This window comes from Nelumbo lutea, chromosome 2 (assembly GCF_056320005.1).
Source record: "Nelumbo lutea isolate HS-2025 chromosome 2, American lotus-T2T, whole genome shotgun sequence".
NCBI lineage: Eukaryota > Viridiplantae > Streptophyta > Magnoliopsida > Proteales > Nelumbonaceae > Nelumbo > Nelumbo lutea.
Genome location: NC_142685.1, coordinates 54,309,945 through 54,333,926, shown reverse-complemented (window position 1 = coordinate 54,333,926; position 23,982 = coordinate 54,309,945). Strand labels below are relative to the sequence as shown.

Below are 23,982 nucleotides of genomic sequence, written 5' to 3'. Positions count from 1 at the left end.
AAAAATATGCTTCAAATCTAAAGGTAGAAGACAATGAATGACTTCATTAATTTATATTCTCAAACACCTAAACTGGTTTAATCTCAATATAGAAGACAATGAACAGGTCTTTGTTTGAATGCTAGTTTTGACATTTTTCAATAGGTAAGTGACGTTGGTTAATGGCAGGGACCAAGTTGACACTTTTTGAAAATTTAAGTTTTATAATTACACATTTAAAAGTTTAGGTACTAAATTGACACTACCCCAAAGTTAAGGGTAATAAAATTGAATTTTCCCTTAAATTTAAAATTAAAACAGCTATTAGATCTTGCGTAGAAATATGGCATATACTGATTTAGTATCCATTTATTCCTTCCATGATCAAGGAATATCCATTCCCATGTCCATCTTCAGATTCCTTTTTATCTCCCATTGATTCACCAAGATACCAAAAATTATAAATGAATCAAACTAACTCAGCAGCAACAACAACAACGAACCATAAGATTATGCGGTTATGCCTTCTTCTCCCTCTCTCTAAATTAAGTTCTGTCTCTTCCTCTTTTCCTTCTCTCTTCCCATTTTGTTTTCTACTTTACGTACTCCATCTTCTTCCTTCTCTGAGTAGAAGACCCATTTGTGTCTCGTGAAAAGAAGCGCCTTTCCTGCATTTCATTCAAACAGAGTGAGGCAGAAGGAGAGGAATAGCTGCTCCTTCAGATAATAACATGACCATTACAGAATTGGAATTGAGAGAAGAAGAGGAAGAAGAGGTGCCTCCTCTTTTGGAGGAAACAGAAGCCAATTCGAAGCCCCGGCGTATTGCTCTGTTCGTCGAACCTTCCCCTTTTGCGTGAGTGTCAGATTGTTTCTCGACAATTTTTCTTTTCTATTTTTTCTTACTCTTGGCTATCTGATGTTTTTGAGCTATGTGATTTTGTTTTCTAAGTTGTAATTTGGTGAATCTTGTAAGTTTTACCGAATTGAAGATAGTTTTGCGGTCTTACCTCTAACTTTAGTGGGTTTTAGAAGTATAGTTTCGTGAGTCATAGCCCATCAACTTTGTGGGTCTCTTTTGCTTCTATGTTATTTTAGTGGGTTCTATTATTTAGACATGATTGAAGTGTTTATTTGAGACTAATATCTGTATCATATTGAACTCTGTAACATTTAGCTGTTTCTTTTGTGGATTTCATTGTTGTAGCTCAGGTTGCTGTTGCAAACTATGAACCTCTATTGTTTCTCTAATTTTCACGTTACAACAATTGAAATTTCCCGACTAACATATGGGTTTTACCTGTGAAACAAGAAGCATGAGAGACACAAGAATACTGCTTCGGTTAATAGAAATTTCGTGGTTTTATTTTTGGTGTTTCTTTCTGTAGTTTAATCTTTATATCTTTACATGATTCTTTACAACATTTATCTCCAAAAATGTGCATATACAACTCAAAAGTTACACAAATTGCTAGCTCGGAATGCTGCTTAGGAAATGTTTGACTTGCTATTTGTTTAATAGTTTAAAGCATGCGTAATTTGATTGACAGGTAATTGGTATTTTTGATGTTGCAGTTATGTGTCTGGATACAAAAATCGGTTCCAGAATTTCATAAAAAATCTACGCGAAATGGGGGATGAGGTGCGGCATTTATTTTTTTCTGTAGTTCAATGATCTTGTTTCTGCAGGGATTACATAATTACATGTGTTCATGTGATATTTATTTTTCTCCTTTAGCATGAGTGCCATTGAGAATGAAACTGTGTATTTACTAGGAATTACATGAGTTAATAATCATCACCTGATACCTAATAAGCAAATCTTTCATTGACTCATTCTGAATATCTTTATTTCTTTTTTGGTGGTTATTCTGACTATCTTTAAGGACTGGTTTCAGAGCTGAGTTTGAGTTGTTGCAGATTAATTTCTTAATTATTCATGACATTGTTTGATGCATGGTGCAGGTCATGGTTGTGACAACCCATGAAGGACTGCCCCAAGAATTTTATGGAGCAAAACTTATTGGGTCACGGAGGTTAGAACAATGCCTGCAATCAATGAAATGCCTGCAATCAATGATTTGTTAAATTTTGTTTTCTTCAAGTTTTTTGCTTAAACTATTCTTCTCTGATCTTAGTTTTATGATTGTATTACAATCTGCTGGGGGGAGGGGAGGTTTAAACCACAGAAAAATGTAGGCACGTACTGAATGGAGTCACTGAGTCTACTAGGTTTAGTTAAGAGCAAGTCAAGTCAAGTTGAAGGTTAACTGACCTGTCTTAAACCCTCAAAACAGTAAATCTACTAGTTGAGATGAGAAACTAATTGCACATTTCACATGCTGTAATTGATTTAGTTGCTTTATCAAAATTTTTAGGTTTAAGGTTTTTTGGTTTAGATGTGCCTCATTTCTTCTTTTCCCCAATGCTTGTCAAATAATGTTGCAGCTTTCCCTGCCCCTGGTATCAGAAGGTGCCCCTTTCACTAGCACTCAGCCCCAGAATAATCTCAGAGGTTGTCAGGTTCAAGCCTGACATAATACATGCATCTTCACCTGGAATTATGGTAATATGATCTCATGTAATAATTCGTATTTTCAAATATTAAAGTGAAAAACCTAGAAGTAAAAATCAAACAATCCCCTTGGATGCATGCCTGACATAATATTTATCTTTGTTATAGGTATTTGGTGCTCTCATTATTGCAAAGCTATTGTGTGTCCCTCTCGTGATGTCATATCACACCCATGTTCCAGTGTGAGTTATTTTTATATGATCCTTCTCATGCTTTCTATACACATAATACTTTAGAAAATAGTGGCATCAGGAATGAAGGGACATGGAGTTGTGATTTCTGCCTTCTCTATACTAGTACCCATCATTCGATGAGTCATGTAAAGGTCTACTTGGCATATAATCATCTCAGTCAGATGATTTTAATCATTTAGTTTATCACGTTTGCAAAAGAAAAACAGACCTCCAGCATGGAGTATTGATTAAAAAAGGAAAAAGGAATCATCAACCTATGAGGTGGTTGCGGTTATAGCTTAATAGCTGCATGCTTGATTCTCCTGGCTTAGGAACTCTCCTAGATTAACTGGTTCAGTTAATGGTTTCAACCTGCTTTCACAAGTGTAATTTGCATACACTGGCAGGGGCATGCCTTTGCCTTATTGTCTGATACATATTTTCTCTGTAAAGTATATGTATGTATATATGTGTATATATGTCAAGTAGAACCAGTTATCTAGTGCATAAAATGATTCTTGTAACAAATTTTTCAGATACATTCCAAGATACACCTTTAGTTGGTTGGTTAAACCAATGTGGATGATCCTAAGTATGTAATGCTTTCCTTACCATCCCCCTGTTTCAAGATGGATGCTAGATATTTGGATTGGTAGAGTGATAATCATTTTTTCCTCTTTCTTTCTTTGCTAGAATTTCTTCATAGGGCTGCTGATCTTACAATAGTACCATCAGCTGCCATAGGGAGGGATCTCCAAGCTTATCGGGTAACAGCAGGTGAAAATAAACCCCACTCCTTTCTAGCAGAAAGTCATTCACTCTTTGTGCCTCATTCAATAATATGGAAATATAACCAGGAATTTGCTTGATCAATTATGACATTTAAATATGCATAACCATTATAGCATATTCTACGTAATAATTGCACATCTTACAATTCTCATATAGTGCTGTGGTTTCGTGTTTATGTTCTCTAGAGACTCAAAAGAACAAATCACATGCTGTGCACTGGTTTCATTACAGCTATTTCTTGTTTGCAATGCACTAAATTAAATAGACATTCATTTAGGATCTAGTCCATACCATTTACATGTTAAAATCTCAGGGTGACGAGCATGAAAACATGGGTTTGAGTCTTAGAGCAGCCACTTCACAAAAAATACCAGAGGTTAGGTCTGTGTCCATCAACTCTATCCCTCTCAAGATCCCAGTTAGCTGGGACCAACATTGGGTAATGGCCTTTTCTTTTCCATACCATTTACACTGTTTACATGGGAATTGACCTCTCCTGTAGCAAATTTCTGACCATTTTTTTAGTACATTTAGGTGAGATATTAAATGATATTAATATATAAAAAATATTTAAGCTTTTCTTTCTCTTCCATGAACTTTGTCTTCTCAAAAGATGGAATCCTTACTAAATACCTAATATTCAATGCAATTTGCTGGTTTTCTTTGGTTGCTTATACCATTGTACATTACTTGTTTCCAGCTAATAAGATACGTCTCTGGAATAAAGGAGTTGACTATGAAAGTTTTCACCCTCGCTTCCGCAGCCATGAGATGCGTTTAAGATTAAGGTTTTGTACTTACATGAACTCTCATTACCCATTATATAATATGGTAGGACTATGCTCTAATCTCTTTTCTTCCTGCCTAATCAGTAATGGTGAACCTGATAAACCATTGATAGTCCATGTTGGGCGGTTAGGAGTTGAGAAGAGTTTGGATTTCCTCAAAAGGTACTTTTCTAAATTTACATATGGAAATCCTAGCCTCTTCATCTATTGAATATTGACTATAACAGGCTACATGGCATGGATTCTTGATTCTTCTTTGTTATTTAATGTCTTTTGTTAGGCTGTTACTGTGGTTTTATTTGTATCTATTAGCTTTTCTATTTTTCTTGGACCAAACGCTGAATACCCAAAACAAATTTAGGTTTGGTGCCAAGTTCTTTTGGCTCTGCAGCCTTTCATATAGTTGAATTTACCAAGATAGTTATGATATCTAACTTCTGTTTCTGAAGCAAATAAGTTTATGTTGTCCAACTTATTGGCTGGGATTCTACCTAAAAATATAAGGGCCTATGATTGTTTAAACCTGACCTACTCAACCCATGTATAAATTCCTTGGACCAAGTACAACTCGGAGGAGACTTTGGTTAGGTTAGGGCCAGCTTCTGGTTGGCCAAATCATGGATGTGTGAAACATAAGCCTCATCAGACCTCATTTTCTTTTTCAAAGAAAAGTTTTTAAAAACGATAAGTACAGAAAGTTTCAATGAACCAACGGATTTTATGTATGTATATTGAGTAAATATGGACATTTCTTACCAAAAAATGGCAAATATGAAATTAATGGACACTTAAACCAGAAGAGTTCAAGAAACATTAGACTTTTTATTTCAATACATATTGAAAAGCAATGATATTCAGTCATTATTTTTGTAACAAAAGATTCCAACAAGCGGTTGCCAAAAGATGAAACATCATGTCCTTTGAAAACTAAGTTTTATTTGCATTGTTGCTTTATAGCCTTCTGTTTCTTTAGGAGTGTGTGCCTGTTGTTTCTTACCTTTTGCTATTAATAGAAGCTTCTTCAATGTCCATTTAACAAAAAAAAAAAAAAGAAAGAAACTGCAACTAAAGATTGTGCACTTTCAATTTTTAACCTCTGAAACCATGCTTAAACAGGGTCATGGATAGGCTGCCAGACGTACGGATTGCTTTTGTAGGAGATGGGCCTTATAGGTAACCTACTCTGACTGTCATCTCATGAATTGCTTATGTTAACTCTGGGAATTCTCTATAATGCTTCATTAGAAGTCAACACCCTTGACTTGAGTGATTAAGTAGGTGTTCTCCAACATGTATGATTCTTAATTTTACTGATCTGATAGTTGTTTTGTTTTGAAAAATAAAACCAATCATGTTGCTGAAATATGTTGGGATCTGTTGGTTACCTATCGGCAGGATCAATTGCTGGATCCCCAATAGAAATTTATCTTTGAGCATGTAAACAGTGACTGCATACTGTATTGATATGGCATTCTATACTTAACACTTGAAGGTGCGTACTGGGGGATTCAACAATAGATCCCACTCAGAGTCATAGGTAACCAGCGGATCTAAAGCGACTGAACAGCCCCTAAATATCCTCACCAATCTATCCATAAAAAAATCATTCACCTTAAAACAACTCTCTTCTCCAAAGGGGGAGATATTGTATCTATTTTGTTTCCCCTACTGCAATTATGGCATTTGCCCAAGCCATAGAAAAATTTGTTTTTCCTCTTTATTTTTTAAGCCAATAAAGCTCACAAAGGATGAGCAATATCTATTGACATTCCCTTCTGTTCATAAAGCATGTTTTCTATCCACACAGGGAAGAACTGGAAAAGATGTTCTCAGGCATGCCTGTGGTATTCACGGGAATGTTACAAGGTGAAGAGCTCTCTCAGGCGTATGCTAGTGGGGATATTTTTGTAATGCCTTCAGAATCCGAGACCCTCGGACAAGTTGTATTGGAGGCCATGGCATCAGCGATTCCAGTGGTTGCTGTTCGTGCCGGTGGAATCCTTGACATAATTTCCACAGCTCAAGAGGGGAAGACAGGTTTCCTTTTCGACCCTGGAGATGTTGAAGACTGTCTAAGTAAGTTGGAACCTTTACTATCCAACCATGAATTAAGAGAAACTATTGGACAAGCTGCGCGTGTGGAGATGGAGAAGTATGATTGGAGAGCTGCCACATGCAAGATAAGGAATGAGCAATACAATGCTGCCATTTGGTTCTGGCGAAAGAAGAAAGCACAACTACTGAGACCTTTCCAATGGTTGTTTAGACGAACTTTCCAACCACCAGAGGTTTAACTACCTGGTTCAATTTCTCTTAGGCTCAAATAGGGATTGTTTATAGGAAGATGGCTGTAGGTGTGTAAGCCAATCTCTTTCAAGGATGTGTTGGTGATTGATTGTTTGTATCCATTTATTGTATTGTGATAAAAAAAATATTCATTTATTGTATATTGTAGACAGATGTAAATTTGGAAATGCGTGCTTTGCTGCATGCAATAAAATTGATTAATTTGAAACTGATGTTGGAAATATCCAGCTTTCAGATCTTATGTTATGTCTTGATATCCATGTAAGCTTCCATTCTGATACACAACTTACGATCCGTTTGGTTCATGGGAATAGGGTTTGGATTTTGGAATCCAAATCGAACCAACGTTTGGTTGGGCAGAATTGGAATCTAATTTTTACACCTTATCGAATCGAACAGACTGGAATAGACCATACCCATTCCGATTTCAAGGGATTTCGACTCCAATTCTGATTTCAATTCCAACTGTGAATCAAATGGGCCCTTAGTCCATCTAGGTTAGTTTGTAGATCTACAAAGCCTGGGTGCCTGAGGTAGGCCCATATAGAGCAAGGCGACTACTTAAATTTTATGCCCAGTATAGGGTGTATGCTTTAAGCCTGACCTGGCCTCGCCTAATGATTACCCCTACTCCCCTATATTGTTGATTTTCTGAGGAATGACCATTTCCTCCAATGGGGAATGCCATTCCAGCAGGAATGAAAATAGGATTCCATGGGAATAGTCCATTCCAATTCTGATTCCAGACCCCTCCTATTCATGAGTGAAGTAAGCAACCACGTGTTTTGTCCATGTATATTTGGCAGAAATTGATTATATATAAACACACAGGGTTTAGCTTGGGCGGGCTTATTTATTTCAAAACTTCTCCGCTCACAAGAGTTGGGCTTTCACTTTGGGGCCTTTAGCATCAGGATTCTCAACCTAGCATAGAATGGGCTTGAAGTGAGGCCTCAGGGCCTCAACGCCCGGGCAAACTTATTGAAAGCTCTACCGTGTTTACCACCCATTGGTTGGTTGTGAAAAAGAAAAATAAAAGGAAAAAAAACCCAAATTTATTTCTACTCATGAGCAAACAAAACAAGTGCACACCACAGGGTTATTATATCAAACTAAGGCTCAAAGCATTCTCATTTGATCGCCACTCTTTATCTCCGAATAATCCCAACTTATAAACCTCATTTCATAAACAAATTGAAATTAATCTGGATTATATTTAATTTAGTGAGATATGCTTATGCTTAAGTACATTAAAGGTAAATCCAAAACAAGCAACATTGCAAATGAGAAGCATGTCAGTGTTACAAATGATAAACCAACTGAAGGCATGTTTGGAAGGAGCAAGAGCTGATCTTGCAAACATAAAAACACAAGTGTGCAACCTGGTTATCCGACCAATTGCGAATGAACTAGAGTTTGACCTACTTACTACAACATATTGTTGGCCACATTCATCCCAGACGTACATTGAGAATATCTGTGACCACAACACATTGTTGGTCACCCTCATCCCAACTGTATGTTGAAAATATCGGTGACCACAACAAAACCTATATTCCATATGTGCGGCTGGGTTAACATGGCCAGACTCAAATAAACAAGCAAGTGTTCTGTACATCCCAGACGTACATTGAGAATATCTGTGACCACAACACATTGTTGGTCACCCTCATCCCAACTGTATGTTGAAAATATCGGTGACCACAACAAAACCTATATTCCATATGTGCGGCTGGGTTAACATGGCCAGACTCAAATAAACAAGCAAGTGTTCTGTACACACAGAATATGGATGTCCTGTGAGACCCATATTTATAGAACACTGGTACGTATGTTCATTCATGATTGGATATATAGTCAAATTGACACTTGTAATTGTAGCAGATCCTCTTATAAGCCTAGTAGACCGTGATTCGGTCTTTTTCCATTTGGTTCATGGTAGATTTAGCCGCCAAAAGCCGATATGTCGAAAAGGCGCCCAAAGCTCAAAACAGGCGATTTTTGGAAAGCTCCAAATTGAGCTTTTGTATTTTTTTTTCTATTTGTCTTCGTGCAAAAAGACGTGCAGAAAGACATGCCTTAACCAAACGGGCTTCACGTTAATCACATCTTAATGCAAAAGCTCAATGCGCCTTTTGATTGTCAGAACTACCAAAAGATCTTCCCAAAAAGACTTGCCAAACGGTCCCTTTATTTTTTATTTTTTGATATCTTTCGGACGGTTACACAAAAAGGATAGTTCATCCCCCAATGGCCCTGACCCATAACCCCCAACCCAGGTATAGGTGGGATTCAATCCCAAGACCCTACCAACCAGTGGTTGGCACCTTATCCTGTGCAGTTTGGAAGGGCTGAATTGAAGATTCACCTAAACTGGTTCAATTTTTTATTATGGAACAAGGTTTTTTATGGGTGATATATATTGTTCACGAGAACAAATGAAGCTTTTAAATATTGAGAAAATCTATGATGCAGAAAATGTATGGTACGGGATTAAAACTCATCCATGAATTTTGATAAATAACAACTGATTAACTATCATAAATTAAGAAGTTTTTCAGATATCATATATTTTTTATATCATAGTCAAACCTATCAATATTCTATAAAATGAAAAATCTATAATGTTGGAAAATATGGTACCGGAATAGCTTACTGGTCAGTGGATGAACTTTTCTAATTTTCTCTCCAATACTCTTCCATCGTCATCATCTTCAACGTCCAAATTTTCATCGAACTAACTGTGATTTCCCACCTCTTGGCGCCGAAAACCATGGGAATCCTTTCACTTTTTAAATATGAATTACTAGTAGGGCCCCGTACGATCCACCGGCTTTGTTAAATTTGGGGACCCTAATTTATTTGACATGTGTAACCTAGCTTCGCACTGGTACGGTGCACGGGTTTTGTCAAGTAAGAATGAAATAATAGAAACTCATAGGCAAAATAAAGAAAAAATATCAAATGAAACCTACCAAGTTCAATCAGTCGACAAAAATATAAGATGATCCATAATAAAAGTTAGGGTAAATTGCAGATAGTATCCTGTACTTTGGGCCTAGTCTCATTTTGGTATTTGGATTTCAAAACATGTCAATCTAGTATCTAAACTTTCAAAACGATCAATTTTATTCCAAAATTGTTAACCACCGTTAAGTGGCATGTGAAATGATGCAAATGTTCTTCGGATGTCATCTAATTTTCTTTATCAATCACCGAAATGCCTAAATCCAAATGTCCTTCAGGTTGTTTACTATTGCATTGGCTCAATCTTGATTCTTGAGGAAGAAGATGATGAATAGTGTTATTTTGAAGGATAATTTTGACATTTTTAAAAGTTTTAAATCGCACATACCATCACGTGATATACATAATTGACAGAACGCTAATGGTAAGGACTAAGTTGGAACGTTTTAAAATGATGGAACGGTGCCTAAACAGAGAGAGAGGGAACGGTTTCATGAGTTGCAGAGAATGAACGGTCTTTTAGAGAGGGAACGTAGTGATGTTGAACCATATTTCTAATAATTTTGGACATTTTTACTATTTTATGATTTTTTTGTTAATTAATGATAATTTACGATGATATAAAATTTCTACCAAATTACGATAACTTATTGGTAATTTACTATGATTCCTTGGTAATTTACTATGATTCCCCCACCTCTTCGTGCCGAAAACCATGGGAATCCTTCCACTTTTCAAATATGAATTGTTGATCACGATATTGATGTAGAACCGAAGAACTATATTTTTATTCAGGACATGGGATTCATGATATCTCAAAAACCGATAACTATTTATCAAATTTCTTCCACTATATATGATTTGTAGTTCAAAACGGTTTGACCATGATCTATAAAAGACATGATATCAGAAAAAAAAAAAAAAACCTTAAGATCTGCAATTGGAATCAGATTTGTTTTTATGTTTGTTTGGTTTTAAATAGAAATTAGAATCAAAATTAGAATTAGTTGAAATAGGATTCTCATTCCCAAGAAAAGGGGAAGAAATTACCTATTAAATGGAAAAATATGGAATGGCCTTCCAAAAAAATTTGACTAGAAATGGAATTGGATTCTGACTCTGCTCAACCAATTAATTAGAATTGGAAATGGGTCATTTTGATTCCAAGTCTAGACCAATATTTCCATAAGCCAAATGTACACCTATAACCAATAAACAATACCAATTGACCCAATCACCTACTAAAATGGTCACTAGACCTTAATAATAATAATAATAATAATAATAATAATAATAATAATAATATATAGAATAGGTTAGAAATGAATCAGCAACAAAGTGAGACCCAAATCAAAAGGCTTTTTACTTAAACACCAAACCAAGTGAGATGAACGACTGGATTGTTATGGGACCCATCGACATTGGGAATTAATATAGAGAAAGAGACAGAGTAGGAATGGAAGAACTGGGACAAGAGTTCCTCCAACCTTTCTTTCAAGTAGACTAGGCCATACCTAGCGCTTAAGTCGTGGTACCCTCATAAGATTATTTATCACCTGATCAAATCGCAATCTGAAGCTGAAACAATCCCATAAACTACTGATGGACGAACCATTGAGCCAATCCGATCACTCTTCGAAGGGACAAAACAGCAAAGAAAAAGGCTAGCAGGGAGGGCAAGAGGGAGTATGGATTATGGTGGGCTTGAATCAATCGTAGGATTGGTCCTATCTAAAGAGAGAGGGGGAGAATCGCTTTCGCTCAGTGCTCACCTTCTTTTCACGGCAGTGGAGACAACGTTTCACACGTTGCCTTCACTAACTGAGCTGACAAGTGTAGTGTATGAATGAAGTCGACGCAACAAGTGTACTTCGAAATGATGAGGTGGGTTAACAACCTAGTTCCTCCTATTCGGACCCTAGGTGAGGCACTTGCGACGTAGGCTAAGTTACCATATAATATCTCCTTTCTTATGCGATAGCTCCTCCATAGTGTTTGGGCCCTAACGCATGCGACAAGAAAGAAACCACAAATGGTATTATTATTATTATATTGTTATTAAAATAAATGGGCAATTGATGGGATGATATTCATAAAAATCACAGGGTTGATCATAGGTTTATGATATTATAAGTTTACCCTATTTTTTATATTTAGGATAAGGGAAAATATTAGGCAGTCAAGAAACATAAAAAATAATAAGTGTGGTAGAAATGTATATATTAAGATAGATTAATAAGAAAATTAACAAGGATAGGAATAAAATGGAATACATTCAAGAACTTAGGAATAGTTCCAATAGTTGATAAAATGAAAGAAATTAGATTTAGATGATTTAGTAACATGCATATAACACCACCAACTTCCATAAGAAGTGATCTATTGCAAATGACTACAAGATTTGATCCCAAAACCCTATTCGAACGAGTAAAAAATTATATCAATTAAGCGACCCATAATTTAATAATAAATATGATATTAAATAAAACAGAATTTATGTAGCCAATCCATATAACTGGGACAATGCTTAATGATAATGACGAGGAGGAGGACCAACTGATGGTTATTATTCTTATGACATTGATTTATTCGTTACAAGATTTTTATGGTATTCTTTTTGTTATTAGACATTCATACTGTTAGGATAGATGTATGTGAAACACGTTTTTTGTTTGAGCATAAATGAAAAGGAAAAACAATCTCATCCATTATTAATCATCATAAGAGCAAGACCAACTTTTGTGTGAGATTATATCTGTCGGCCACTCCAAACCAAATAAATACACCATAGCCTATATTCCAAGTCCATCTCGTCTTTTTTTTTCCGAGATTTTGGGTAATAAATTGAAGGCGTTTTTATAGTTCAGTCCACTCTTAGGGTGGAGTTAGGATTTCTAGGGGTAGATTGAATCTTGTCCGTGAATTGATGCTAAATTCATAGGCAGGATGCGGTTTATAGGGGGGCTAATAGTAGATTAGGAGGGGGCTGTAAATCAGAATTCTGAGGTAGAGTGCAGTCTAAAAATCCCTAAATTGAAATCCACGGACTATGTACATGAGTGTACGGGTTCTCAGTGCATTGTTTATCATGTTGTGACACACTTTTTAATATATGGGTATACGGGTTCAGAGAGTCATCACATGTTATTATCTGCACCTTCGCAGCCACTCCGGATCTGCTACCCACGAATTGTTCCCACATTCATACTTATACAATACCAACGCCTGTGTATTCGGAACATCTCCCCATGAATAATAAGAGAGATAATCCCAATGCACAGCTGTAATTACTCATGGGTAGGGATGTGGAAACAATTTGTAGGTAGCATTACAGATCCCCTCCGTAGTTCTACCCAAAGTAGGTTTAACATATTAACTAGTCAGAACCTGTGCGATGCACATGATTTATTAAGTGAAATAATTGAAATATAAGGAGTCCTATGATATGCTTAATTGAGCCAAGCCGGTCTAAGCCTAGTCCAAGTATTGCTTTTAGGTTATGTTTAGCTGATCCAATATGCCCAATGAGAGTGGTCAAATTCGTATGGTCTACTTTTTTACTAAATAATCTTAAAACTTTATTAACGTAGTTATTTTCAAATGTAATACAATCGAACATTAAATTATTAAAAAATAATTCTCAAATTAATATTCTTTCTTATTTTATTAATTTATATTATTTTAAAATGAATTTAAATGATTATAAATTCTAGTAAAATTAAATTTATTAATATTTTTTCTTAATCTTTTTAAAATAATATTTTATTAATTTCAATAATTTTATTAGTAATATTAATAAAATTACTAATGCTACAACTAAAAGTCATTATGGGAGCTGTAAAGCTGGATTCCTTGCATAGGTTAATGATGGAAAATGGGAGAGGTAGGTTTTATGTGTCTTGGTGAATGGGGTGATAGAAAATAAAGCATGCATGGGAAACAAAAGGTCTACTCTCAATAAATAAGAGAATGTTTCAAATAGAAGAAGACAGAATAGCTAATGTGGATCAATAATCAATTGCGGGAGAGGCAGGAAAGTCATTAATGGGAAAATAAATCTCTCTCTCTCTCTCTCTCTCAAGTTCTCGCTTTTCAGTAAGTTACTTATTCAGGTAAATAAAATTATCTAGGTAAGTTTTTCTTGGGAAACATTTATCCGGATAAGTGTATTTACCTATATTCTTTTATTTATCAAGTAAACAAGGTTATGGTCATTTTAGTCATAAAAATCTATTATTAAAAGGGGCATTTTTGTCATATTCAAGTGTTAGCAACTTTTTTCCTAGGTGGAAAAGTTATTTACCCACCTAGAAGATGGAGTATCACTTACCTCTTTCTCTACTCCTCACATTAATCTGAAAAAAAAAAATGAACATGAAATTCTTGATGAATAATAACCAAAATCCTATTAACCAACTTTTTCCCTCTTAAAATCCAAAAAAAAAAACACGCATATGAGTATTTATCGTTCAACCGGGCTTGCTCATTAAGCAGAGTTATCTATAATTAAAAAAATCAAAAAGAAAAATAGAAAAAGAAAAACGTTTCATTAGATCATTGTATTTTATAGATATAGATTAAAAAGTGGACTATGTATAAAGGACTAATCACTAATGGCGCATGTCCATCATAAGAATGGTTCTTCTCAGAGACCTGGGATCTGCTGCTCGAAAGGCTGTGTGGAATTCGGATATCATCATAACAAAATTCGTCTTCACTCCATTCTTGGGGATATCTCATCAATAAAAAAGTACTACTGTAGAGATGTTCCCAATTCCCATGCAGGGCTGTAAAGTCTGTCAGGATGGTGTGAAGGACAAAATCTAAACTAGACTGTGCGTAAGGGTGCAAATTATGTGGGTCCTATATATATTTGTAGAACACTAGTATGTATTTAACGTAGTCTGATTTATACATTTTCCAACACATCCCTCAATGAATATGCCTGTGTTTGTTATTGTTGGGGAAAAATTGAGTTACTGTAACTTTGGAGGAGAAGCTCTGAGGCGCGTCTGAAGACACTGTCTTTAGAATCTGCAACCAACAAAGTTAAAGAGTCTCCAGAGAAACCTTATGTGAGACTGTAACAGACCGGACTGAGAGAGAGAGAGAGAATGAATTTTGAAATTGTGTGTTTTGGAGTCTAATTCATGCTCCTTAAATAATTTGTGAAGAGGTATGAGGAAAAAGGTGGGTGCTGGTTTAGAGAAGGCACCTTGAATTGTGCCTTTTGATCACACCAGATCGAATCGTGACCATTGATTCGCGAGTCACGCAAAGTGTGCCTCATTGCGCCGCACACACACGTGCACATGCATGCGTGCACGTTGTGCGATATCGAATCCCCATACTCTCCTCTACTAATTCTAAGGAGTATAAATCAGCTCCTGTTGAAATACTGAAAACAAAAGTTATAATTTTCCAATGTGGGACAAGTTCAAAACTGGGTTTTGTAAGAGAAAAAAAATAATTTTTAAATCAAGTGTGTAGGTGCAATTTATCATGTAATTGACCAATCAAACCCATTGGATTTAATCTCTTATGAGATTAAAATCCAACAGTTATGGCACATAATTCATTAGAAGAGCGCTCCACAAAATGTGTGCTATAGCACAATCTAAGTGTTCGGCACCGTGTATGAACATCTATTCAGATGGTTGTAGTCGGGATTGGTCAGTGATATATCGTGGATCAGTTTTGTTTACATCCCAATTTAGAGATAATGGACAAAACTCGTGGATAGGATTCGTCCATAATCTATTTTTGATTTCTTGCTTCACACTTTCTTTGAAAGGCTGAAACCTTATATTGTCTTTTTCACATTTTACCATTGGAAGTCTCCGCCGCCCACTTGCTAAAGCTCTACACCGCTGCAACTCTCCACCACCAGTCCACCTACCGGTGTAAGTTTCTCTCCGCTCGCTGAAGTTTCTCTCTTTCTCTCTTTATCTCTCTCTGTTCAATTCCATTGCAATGCCACCATAAACTTTGTACTTGTGAAATTACCTTCTCTAAAACTTTGTGCTTGTATTAGTAAAATAGACTTTGTGTTTATTTTTTAATTTTTAAGTAAAATTAATTATTTTAGTTAATTTTTTAATTTTTATAAATTTTTAATGTTTTTATCAATAAAATAATATTCTTAAATATTTAAAATATATTTTTAATTTTTAATTATTTTACTATTGTTTTTATAAAAGATTAATATTTATTGGTTAATATTAATTCATTGATGCATTCTTCAATATATTTATGATTAATTGTATAGATCATTTATACAATGTATATGAGATACATGGAATAAAAAAGTGTGGTGTGGATCAATCCACACCACACCTACAGAATGCCACTGTGGGTGTGGACGGGTCTAATCCACACAGTTTGTCCATAGTTCAGAATAACTGTGGACTGTGGTGTGGTGTTGATTGGTTCCTACTACACAATTTCTCATCCATACTACAAAACACCCCCTAACTATCCCCATAACAAGTATTGGAGATGTTCCACGCTTAGGTATGGCAACGGAATGGGGGGGGGACCCGTTGTACTTGCCCCAAAATCCATAATAGGTTGGATTTTGAAAATCCAAACCCACTTCACACATGAAAATGCAAAACCCTTCTGGACTCTACTCTCCCCACATTCAAGGATAAGGGTGGGTTGAGTTTAGAATCCCATCTAATTTCCTATTTTCTTGTTATACATAAGAAATAATAAGTAAAATAACTCAAACAAATGACAACATCTTCAATTACTTAATTATGACATTTAAAAAACATGTAAACTATCAATTATCGTTCACATAAGATTCAAAATATTATTAAAATCAACATCTAATACATTAAAGCTTATATGATTTTCAACAATATGCGGATCCGAGAGGGTCAAGTTTAACCTAAGATCATGTTAGTAGGGCCAATTTGAATTCTATAGCAATGCTGGCTGCAAGACCTTACAGCCACATATTGGAAATGAGTTTGGATCATCTGCTAACGAAATGCGCTCCAACACCCTACTAACATGATCTTAAAACAGAGATCGCATCTCCGCCCCACCGTGCCTCACCCCACATAACGTGTGACTGACTAAGTTCGAGCTTCTCTCATATTCCGGCCCCCTGAACTTCAAATCTGAGTCTCTGACCCCGTTCTAGCCCGAGCTTGAATCTCCGCCCTCATCTCCGGCACCGGGGATACCTCCAATCACCAAGTAAGTTCCAACCCTCGTCTTACCTGGTGATCTTCCTGAATGCCCGCTGGTCTTACCCCTGGGATAGACAATGAGGTGACAATCCCGATTACCAATCTGAAATCTCCTGCTCTTGACACACAGTCCAGTGATCTTACTCTTCTTCAAAAGGTCTTTCAGCCTCGTGAAGTTATCAATCCTCCAAGTGAACTTCCCCATATGCCCATCAGACTTCCTTGCCCCACCACCACTCCTCCCTCCAAGCAATCCCCCATTCTTAGAGAAGCTACTAGATTCCTTAATCACGTGGAACGAAGCACTGAAAACAGCAGTATCATCGAGAAGAAACCCTGTATCCGATCCAATAAAGTCCAACATCTTCGTGTAATTATTCCACCCAAGACTGGTGTTATCCCCACTCTTGTTATCAGCTGCAAACCGCCCATAAGAGTCCCTGTGCATGTGATTAAACCCAGGTTTCTGATTCAATACTGACATTCGGAACAAATACTCAACCTCATTTACACTTAGCATACAGTAAAGGCTAAAGCTTGATCTTATAACCTTATGCATCAAATTTTGGGTAAATTACAAAGACCCCCTGGGGTATGTGACAAAGACCCCCTTCCGTTAGCCTTTCGTTTAAAAACGCTGTTAAAATACACGAACAGTGTTGGTAATCCCTTCTACCATAGATTCCTTCACATTTCTCTCTTTCCCTCCCTCTTTCTCTCTCCCCCCGATCTCTCTTCTTGCCCTTCCCTTTCTCTCCTCCCCTTTCTTCTTCCCGCTTTCCTCTGTTCTGTCCAAATTGTCTAGTCTTTAGACTCTCCTCGGTCTTCTCTCTCCACCGCCTGAGCTAAGCTGCCGGTTCTGCAATCCCGCCATGAGAAAAAGGAAGTTGTGGTCTTGAAGTTCCATGTTCTGCATTCTTACTATCCATTGGGTGCTGAGACATTCACATTGAATATTACGAGGGTTAATGGGTCGGTGGCGATTGATGCGGGGATCATTCAGGTGTCGGGAACCTAGACAGCTTTTGATCAAAACCCAGTTTCCATCTTTGTAGTTTCGAAGGTTTTATTGCTGAGAGCGATTTTTGGGAAGGAAGCCCTTGGGGCGACGAGGAGTGGCAATGAAGGGGCGGGAGCTGCACCTCCAGAAATTTCGTTTTCGCCAGAGAATTCACCTTCTCTGGAGATCCCACTAACCCATCTCTCCTCTCCTCCAGGTTTCCGCGAGGAGATCCGATCGGGTGCAGCCATTACTAGCGTACAAAGAACCGCCCTTGCTGTTGCTCTCTGTTGTATAGCATTGTACTAGTGGTATGAGATTTTTTTTTTCAAAATTTCTTTTCATTTTTTTACTTTTTTTATTTTGTTCTGGTTTTGAATTTTTTTTTCTTACACGAAAATTTGTATGTAACTGCAAAGCAGCATTCTTTTCTTGGTGGTGGGCTTTACTGCTTTAGTTTAGCAGGGAAGATTTTTGTCAAAATAATTTGAGAACAAAAATATCAAATTTCCCCTCTCGGTGGTGATCTGATCGATGTGTCACTGTAAAATGTTGGGAATCAATTCTTTCTACATATTTCTTTTGGCTTGTATGAGTTGTTTAAAAGAAAAAAGAATGATTTCGTTTAAATTTCTTTGCTCTGTTCTGGGGACCTGGACCTTAGATATATCCTGCATGCTTTGATTCGTAAGAAAAAAGTTTGCGGTACGCATTCCTTTACTTTTAGGCTTTGGCCTTGCCCACTCGCAAGACGAGCTTGCAAGCCTCTCACCCCCGGCAAGACACACGGGAGACGACGTGAAGAAAGCCTAACCAAGAAGGCCACTACCATTGATGAATGACTGCATCATCGACACAACGAAGAACCACTCGGTGTTTGTAACCTCTTCATCGACGGGATCGTATACGGACACCGAAACCTCGGAAATTAACGAATTAAGCCATTTAACCTTTACAGAAATGTGAAAGAATTTGAGATAGAAGGGATTATTCTTCTGTTCATTTATCGTGAGGTTGGAGAAGATGAACATATTTTTCTCCCCATTGCAACGACATTTTTGGAGAAAAAGCTAATAGAAGGAGGTCTTTGTCTCGCATCATAGTACAGACGAGTCTTTGTCACAAAATAAAATACAGGGGGTCTTTGTCACATACTCCATAGTATAAGGGAGTTTTTATAATTTATCCTTTTTTTTCACAAAAATGATTGCACTGATGGAGGCGGAGATCCAAACTTGGGCTAGAACGGGTCAGAGACTCCAATTTAAGGTTCAAGGGGCCAGAGAATATGGGAAAAGCTCGAACTTTGCGTTTTAAAATCGTTTTAGGGCTAACGGGTGGGGCTAACATCCATCCTGTTAACCCTGCACGTAACATCCATCCTGTTAACCCCACTAAGTGTGACTGGACAAGTATCAGTCGCATGTTGTGTGGGGCGAGGCACAGTGGGGCGGTAATGCGAGCTCCTTAAAACACATCTCATACATGGAAAGTCCTGGTCCTACTTTTAGGATAGGTTTCAATCATGGTGATATGTGGCCATGTCAGATCTTGTTGGTAAAGAGTTGGAACGTGCTTGTTTTGTTAGTAGGAGATCGCAAGTCATCAGAAACACTTCTTATACTTGATGTAATAATTCAGAAGAAGATGTTCTTGATGTGGCTCTAGTGTTGTGACCAGCGCTTTGGGTTCATCAGATCTAAACTCTCAAATAAGTGTCAAATCAGGGGCGGAGACAGGGGGACCCAGGGGAGCCATCCCTACCTGCCTCCGCCCTTGGATCAAATTTGATCCTCTAATCTCCTCTTTTTCAAAAAAAAAAAAAAAAAAAATCCTCTCCTACTGTTAAGGTTTTCCATATGCCAAACTAATCAAGTGAAAAGGGTTTCAGAAATCAGAGAACCTTCGCAAAAAAACGTACTTTGCAGGAGTGCACTTAGATAAAAGTCCTCCGGAGCTTTTAGATTCCACGTTTAACATTTTGACATTAAAAATATTTTTAAAACCTCAAACTACTCTTATATTATCAAGAGAACCTACCCTTCTTATTAATTTTAGGAACCAAATAAAAAATAACTAAATAAGGGTAAGAAATCCAATTTGAAATCCCATTCCTATTTCTGTTAAAATGAAATTCTTCCATTTGAGGGTATCATCATTTTTATCCCTCTCAAATAGATTATGAAAATAGACCATTTTAATTTCAATTCCAACTGCTAACTAAAACGGACCCTTAATTTTTTATATTCCTGATTTACATGATTTTTTCAACAGAATTCTTAAAAAATGCTCTGAGAATGATCTCTTAAATCTTAATCAATGCCTTAAGAACAATTTGTACTTTAATATGATTATTTTTTTATATTATTTTTATCAATCAATATTGAATGGACAATTTGATAATTTTATTTTCACCGTCAACTCCGTCAATGGGCTTAAGGGGAGAAGTGTTAGAAATCTAGAAGTTTTGAGGGGTTAATGTAGCAAAACAAAATTCGGGGGCTAAATGTTACCACTTCCAAAAGTAAAATCATATATCCAATAGGGTACTACACTATAGTAATGAAGTCTGAAGTCTGAACGGACGGTCGAAAGGAGGTGCTCTGAGATTAGTGCCTATTGAGTACAATGTAGCACGATTACATGTTATCATATCTTATTTAATTTTTTAAGACAAAGATCAAGACGCCGAAGGCTCGAGGCGCCAACCGCAACTTCGGGTCAAATGGGGAAGAAACAACCCAAACCCAACAGGCCAACAGTAACACACCATACATCGGCAATGGACGGATTCTCGTCGTCTAAAACTAAAAGCCATTCACGGTTCTCTCTTGAAACGAATCAGACCGTCCATTTGCATCAAGATCGCAACAGATGTGGCCTGTGGGAGTTTCTTCGGTGAACAGTAGTAACCTTATTCACACGATCGGACGGATAAAGCACAAAACTTTCTATGGGTGAATGGGTCATGTCTCCTACGAGCTACGACACATACTGCATGAATTCGGAGTCGTTCTCAAGCCCCGCCATCGTTTCGGGAGCCAAGCACACCTCGAGATCAACGCTTCCCCCGCCTTCCCGCCCTGGAAACGCCGATATTTTACCGTCGAACTTGTTCGCTCTCCCGCTTCGGACGGCCACCGGTCGGCCCCACCCAAAATCGTTATCGTACATAGGGAATCTGGGAGAACTCCCCATGGTGATCATTGCACCGTCGAAGTTCCCTAGTGGGAAGCAGCGGGGATTCTTTCCCCAATTATCCACCACGCGGCGCACGGTAGCGTCATTGTACGCCGCCACGTTTCGGTTCAGTAGAATTGCGCACGCCCGCAGATCCCCGGAAAGGACCTCCCCAGCAGAAGCAACAGAAGGAATGCTCTGGATCGCGTTCCCGAAATAGTACGGATCGACCTTCGGTTCGATTCGTTGGCGGCAGTTCACAGCCATCCGAAAAGTGGTTGCCTTGGAAGAGGGAAGCTTTCTCGCTCGTGTGACCGAACGCCATAGCTGAGCGCAGAGAGACTGGAAGGATGAAATCTCGACTGTTTGATCGGGGCTCTTGCTCTCCGTTTCCGTGTATTGAGATATCGAGACCGCGTTTCGCAGCCAGCTCCCAAGAACAGAGGCAATCTTCCCGTTCGGGTGGTTGTGGTTATCGCCATGGGGCTTCCACCCGTCATTACTTTGCTTACCCAAAACTTCAGTCTCGATTGCGAATCCGTTGTCAACTTTTCCGTTCGCTTTGGATTTTAGCTTGAGAATCGCCTCTCGGCTGAAATGGAAGATCCTCTCACTCAGAGGGGCATCGACGGAAAACGTCACCTTGGGGCCGCCCTCAGGGAATCTAAGGACCGCAAGAGAACCTTTGAAGAAATTGCGGCGAAAATCCGGCGGCCTCGAGATTTTGCTGACACCCCTGCACACCTCCGCAAAGGTGTTGAAGAAGTTCCAGAAGGACGTCCCGTCAGTAACCGCGTGGTTGACGGAACACCCAATGAAGACTCCGTCCGCCAGCTCTGTGACCTGAACGGCGGCCACGGGCTTGAAATGGCCGTCGTAGCTGATGGTGCGGTCGAAGGCGAAGAACTCCTTGACAGAGTCGGGGACGTGGGCGGGGGAGACAATGTCGCGGAGGGTGAGGTGAGCAGCATTGGCATGGAGGAAGTCGACGCCGGCATCGTTGCAGGCTATGAATACATAACCGTCGGAGTCAGTGACGAGACGGCCAGCGAGAGCGGGAAAATGGGTCAGAGTCTTGGAGAGGCCGCGTTTGAGGAGGGAGACAAGGGAGTCGATGGGGAGAGGAGGGCGAGTGAACACAACGCCCTTTTGGATGTAATGGCAGGAGAGCATGGGGAGATCAGACACAGAGAGCTTCAGATTCCCAATTGAGGATTTTTGTTCAGGAAGAACAGTACATTTGGAAGTGAGGGTAAGAGAAGCTGAGGAAGGCATGGCTGCTGTTACTGTTCTCACTCTCTAACTCTCTCAGAAACTCTGCAATCCAAGTGCAAGTGAAGAAGGAGGGGGAGGGATAAGGGTTTATAAAGGGGAGGGTGGCTACTTGGGTTCATGCACTTTGAGTGGTTGATTGATTGCTTTTGTTGATAGAAGAAAAAAATAATAATAAAATAAAATACGAGAGAGTGAGTGAGGAGTAGTGGGAGGTGGCATCAAAAGTAAAAGGAAAAGAGCTCTCTATCATCAATTGAATTCATCACCTATCTAAAAAATCTGTATGGAAGGAAAGAGAAGTGGAGAGGAGGAGTAGGAAATTAGGAATGTGGAGAAGACAGGTGGAAGATGATAGGGACTACAGGTGGACTCGTAATGATGGCAACTGTCATTAGTTTAGAAGAGATTTGTTTAATCAATTAGTGGGTTGGGCGTTTGGCTTTTGGGTAATATGATGGGGATCATGGCGTGCCTAATGTGATTTTTTTTTTTTCGAAATTCTAGGAATCCTCTAGGCCCGCCTTTCCACGGTGAATCTAATAGTTTATCAATTTACTTGTCACCACTCGCTCAACCTTGGTTTTCACAATGTCCAGCACCAGCATGCAAGAGAGATAAGTTATGGGGACTTTTATGGAGACTTAAGACTTGAAATCATAATTTATTAATCCAACCTGTTTACAGTTTTTTCCCAGCTCAAAACACTAACCAAAGTACTTCTTACAGTTCACATCACAGCTTGGAGTCTTTTGTCCATGTATCGTTAATAACATCAAGGCCACGTGCATCTATACGGGGGGTGTTCAGTAATCGGTCTAAACCGTTAAAAATGAAGCGGGATCGCGTTACAGGCACATTCACCGTGCATTGGGAACATCTTTCATCAATAATAATTAAGAAGTATAAGAGATGTTCAAGGGATAGGATATGCCTCTGATGCGCCAGGTGTGATGAGCAGATCTACATTCATTAAAAATATAATTTCAATTAAATATTTAGGCTTTAGAATCAATAATTTTTCTTTAATATAATTTTTAGAATAGATTAATTTTTTCTTTAAAATATCAAAATAAAGGTAGACTGTTCATCTTCTTCCTCTAGACTACCAAATAAATCTCCCCACTTCCGATCTTTCTCTCTCTCTCCCCCTTTTTTCTTCTTCTTCTAGTTGTTCCAAACTTAGAGCATAACTTTTATGAGTTATTCATCTGAAGCACTTAGAAGAATACATAAAACATCATACCAAGTACATGAATAGGAAGTTTGCTTTCAGCTACTCAGCCTTTTAGAGGTATCTCAAGCAGTTTTGAATGCTATTAATTAAAGCCTGAAAATCGATAGTGATGAGGGTGGATTTGGCCCTCTAATGATATTGTGACACATGGCACCTCATGACAAATAGGTGACACACAGGCAACAACTTGCCAAGTTGATGCTGTTCCACTCGACGACCTGCGCGCGGCCTGGTGGCCTAACATCCGCCAACCTGACAACCTATTAGACATGCTCACAGACAAACTTGGCATGCGTACCCCATGATCCTTGGAGGTCAGCCCACGTTCCAGAAGATGGTCAACGTGTATGGCGGTTACCTCCAAGGATCTCGCATTAGTTAGACACGACCTCCCAGAGATCTCGGAGGCGTTACATGAGCAAGGCCTATATAAAGGCACCAACCCCAATGACTCAAGGGGAGCAAGTAAGAAAATTCTAGCTCTCATACTCTGTGATTTTTAGTTCGCAG

At 38.2% G+C, this 23,982-nt stretch overlaps 2 protein-coding genes and 1 long non-coding RNA gene across 6 annotated transcripts; 2 read left to right on the top strand and 1 right to left on the bottom strand.

Annotated features, from left to right (window-relative positions):
- Positions 1-334: 334 nt before the first annotated feature.
- On the top strand, positions 335-6,855 carry SQD2 (sulfoquinovosyldiacylglycerol 2). 4 transcript variants are annotated; one of them, XM_088968481.1, is made up of 11 exons: positions 335-835; positions 1,555-1,621; positions 1,945-2,015; positions 2,428-2,545; positions 2,663-2,736; positions 3,264-3,319; positions 3,421-3,504; positions 4,220-4,307; positions 4,392-4,469; positions 5,424-5,480; positions 6,115-6,855. In XM_088968481.1, exons 1-11 carry the CDS (start codon positions 711-713, stop codon positions 6,599-6,601), a joined length of 1,305 nt encoding a protein of 434 aa, XP_088824607.1. In that variant the 5' UTR covers positions 335-710; the 3' UTR covers positions 6,602-6,855. The 4 variants fall into 4 exon arrangements, with proteins under 4 accessions (XP_088824607.1, XP_088824609.1, XP_088824605.1 ...); XM_088968483.1 differs by having other exon boundaries at positions 448-835; positions 1,530-1,621; XM_088968482.1 differs by lacking the exon at positions 335-835 and adding an exon at positions 1,254-1,351.
- Positions 6,856-17,551: 10,696 nt separating this feature from the next.
- Positions 17,552-18,355, top strand: LOC148870777 (uncharacterized). The gene is made up of 2 exons (XR_016107974.1): positions 17,552-18,094; positions 18,206-18,355. It is a non-coding gene; the product is annotated as an uncharacterized LOC148870777 (long non-coding RNA).
- A 2,005-nt stretch (positions 18,356-20,360) lies between these two features.
- Positions 20,361-22,518, bottom strand: LOC148870776 (putative acetyltransferase At3g50280). Its single transcript, XM_088967698.1, has one exon. It carries the CDS (start codon positions 22,236-22,238, stop codon positions 20,766-20,768), a length of 1,473 nt encoding a protein of 490 aa, XP_088823824.1. The 5' UTR covers positions 22,239-22,518; the 3' UTR covers positions 20,361-20,765.
- Between the last annotated feature and the right edge of the window lie 1,464 nt (positions 22,519-23,982).

Coding starts and splice junctions, on each gene's coding strand:
- SQD2 (XM_088968479.1), top strand. CDS start 711: ATGACCATTACAGAATTGGAATTGAGAGAAGAAGAGGAAGAAGAGGTG. Junction 2,737..3,263: donor TATCACACCCATGTTCCAGT/GTGAGTTATTTT, acceptor CAAATTTTTCAG/ATACATTCCAAGATACACCT. Junction 3,505..4,219: donor AGCTTATCGGGTAACAGCAG/GTGAAAATAAAC, acceptor ACTTGTTTCCAG/CTAATAAGATACGTCTCTGG.
- LOC148870776 (XM_088967698.1), bottom strand. CDS start 22,238: ATGCCTTCCTCAGCTTCTCTTACCCTCACTTCCAAATGTACTGTTCTT.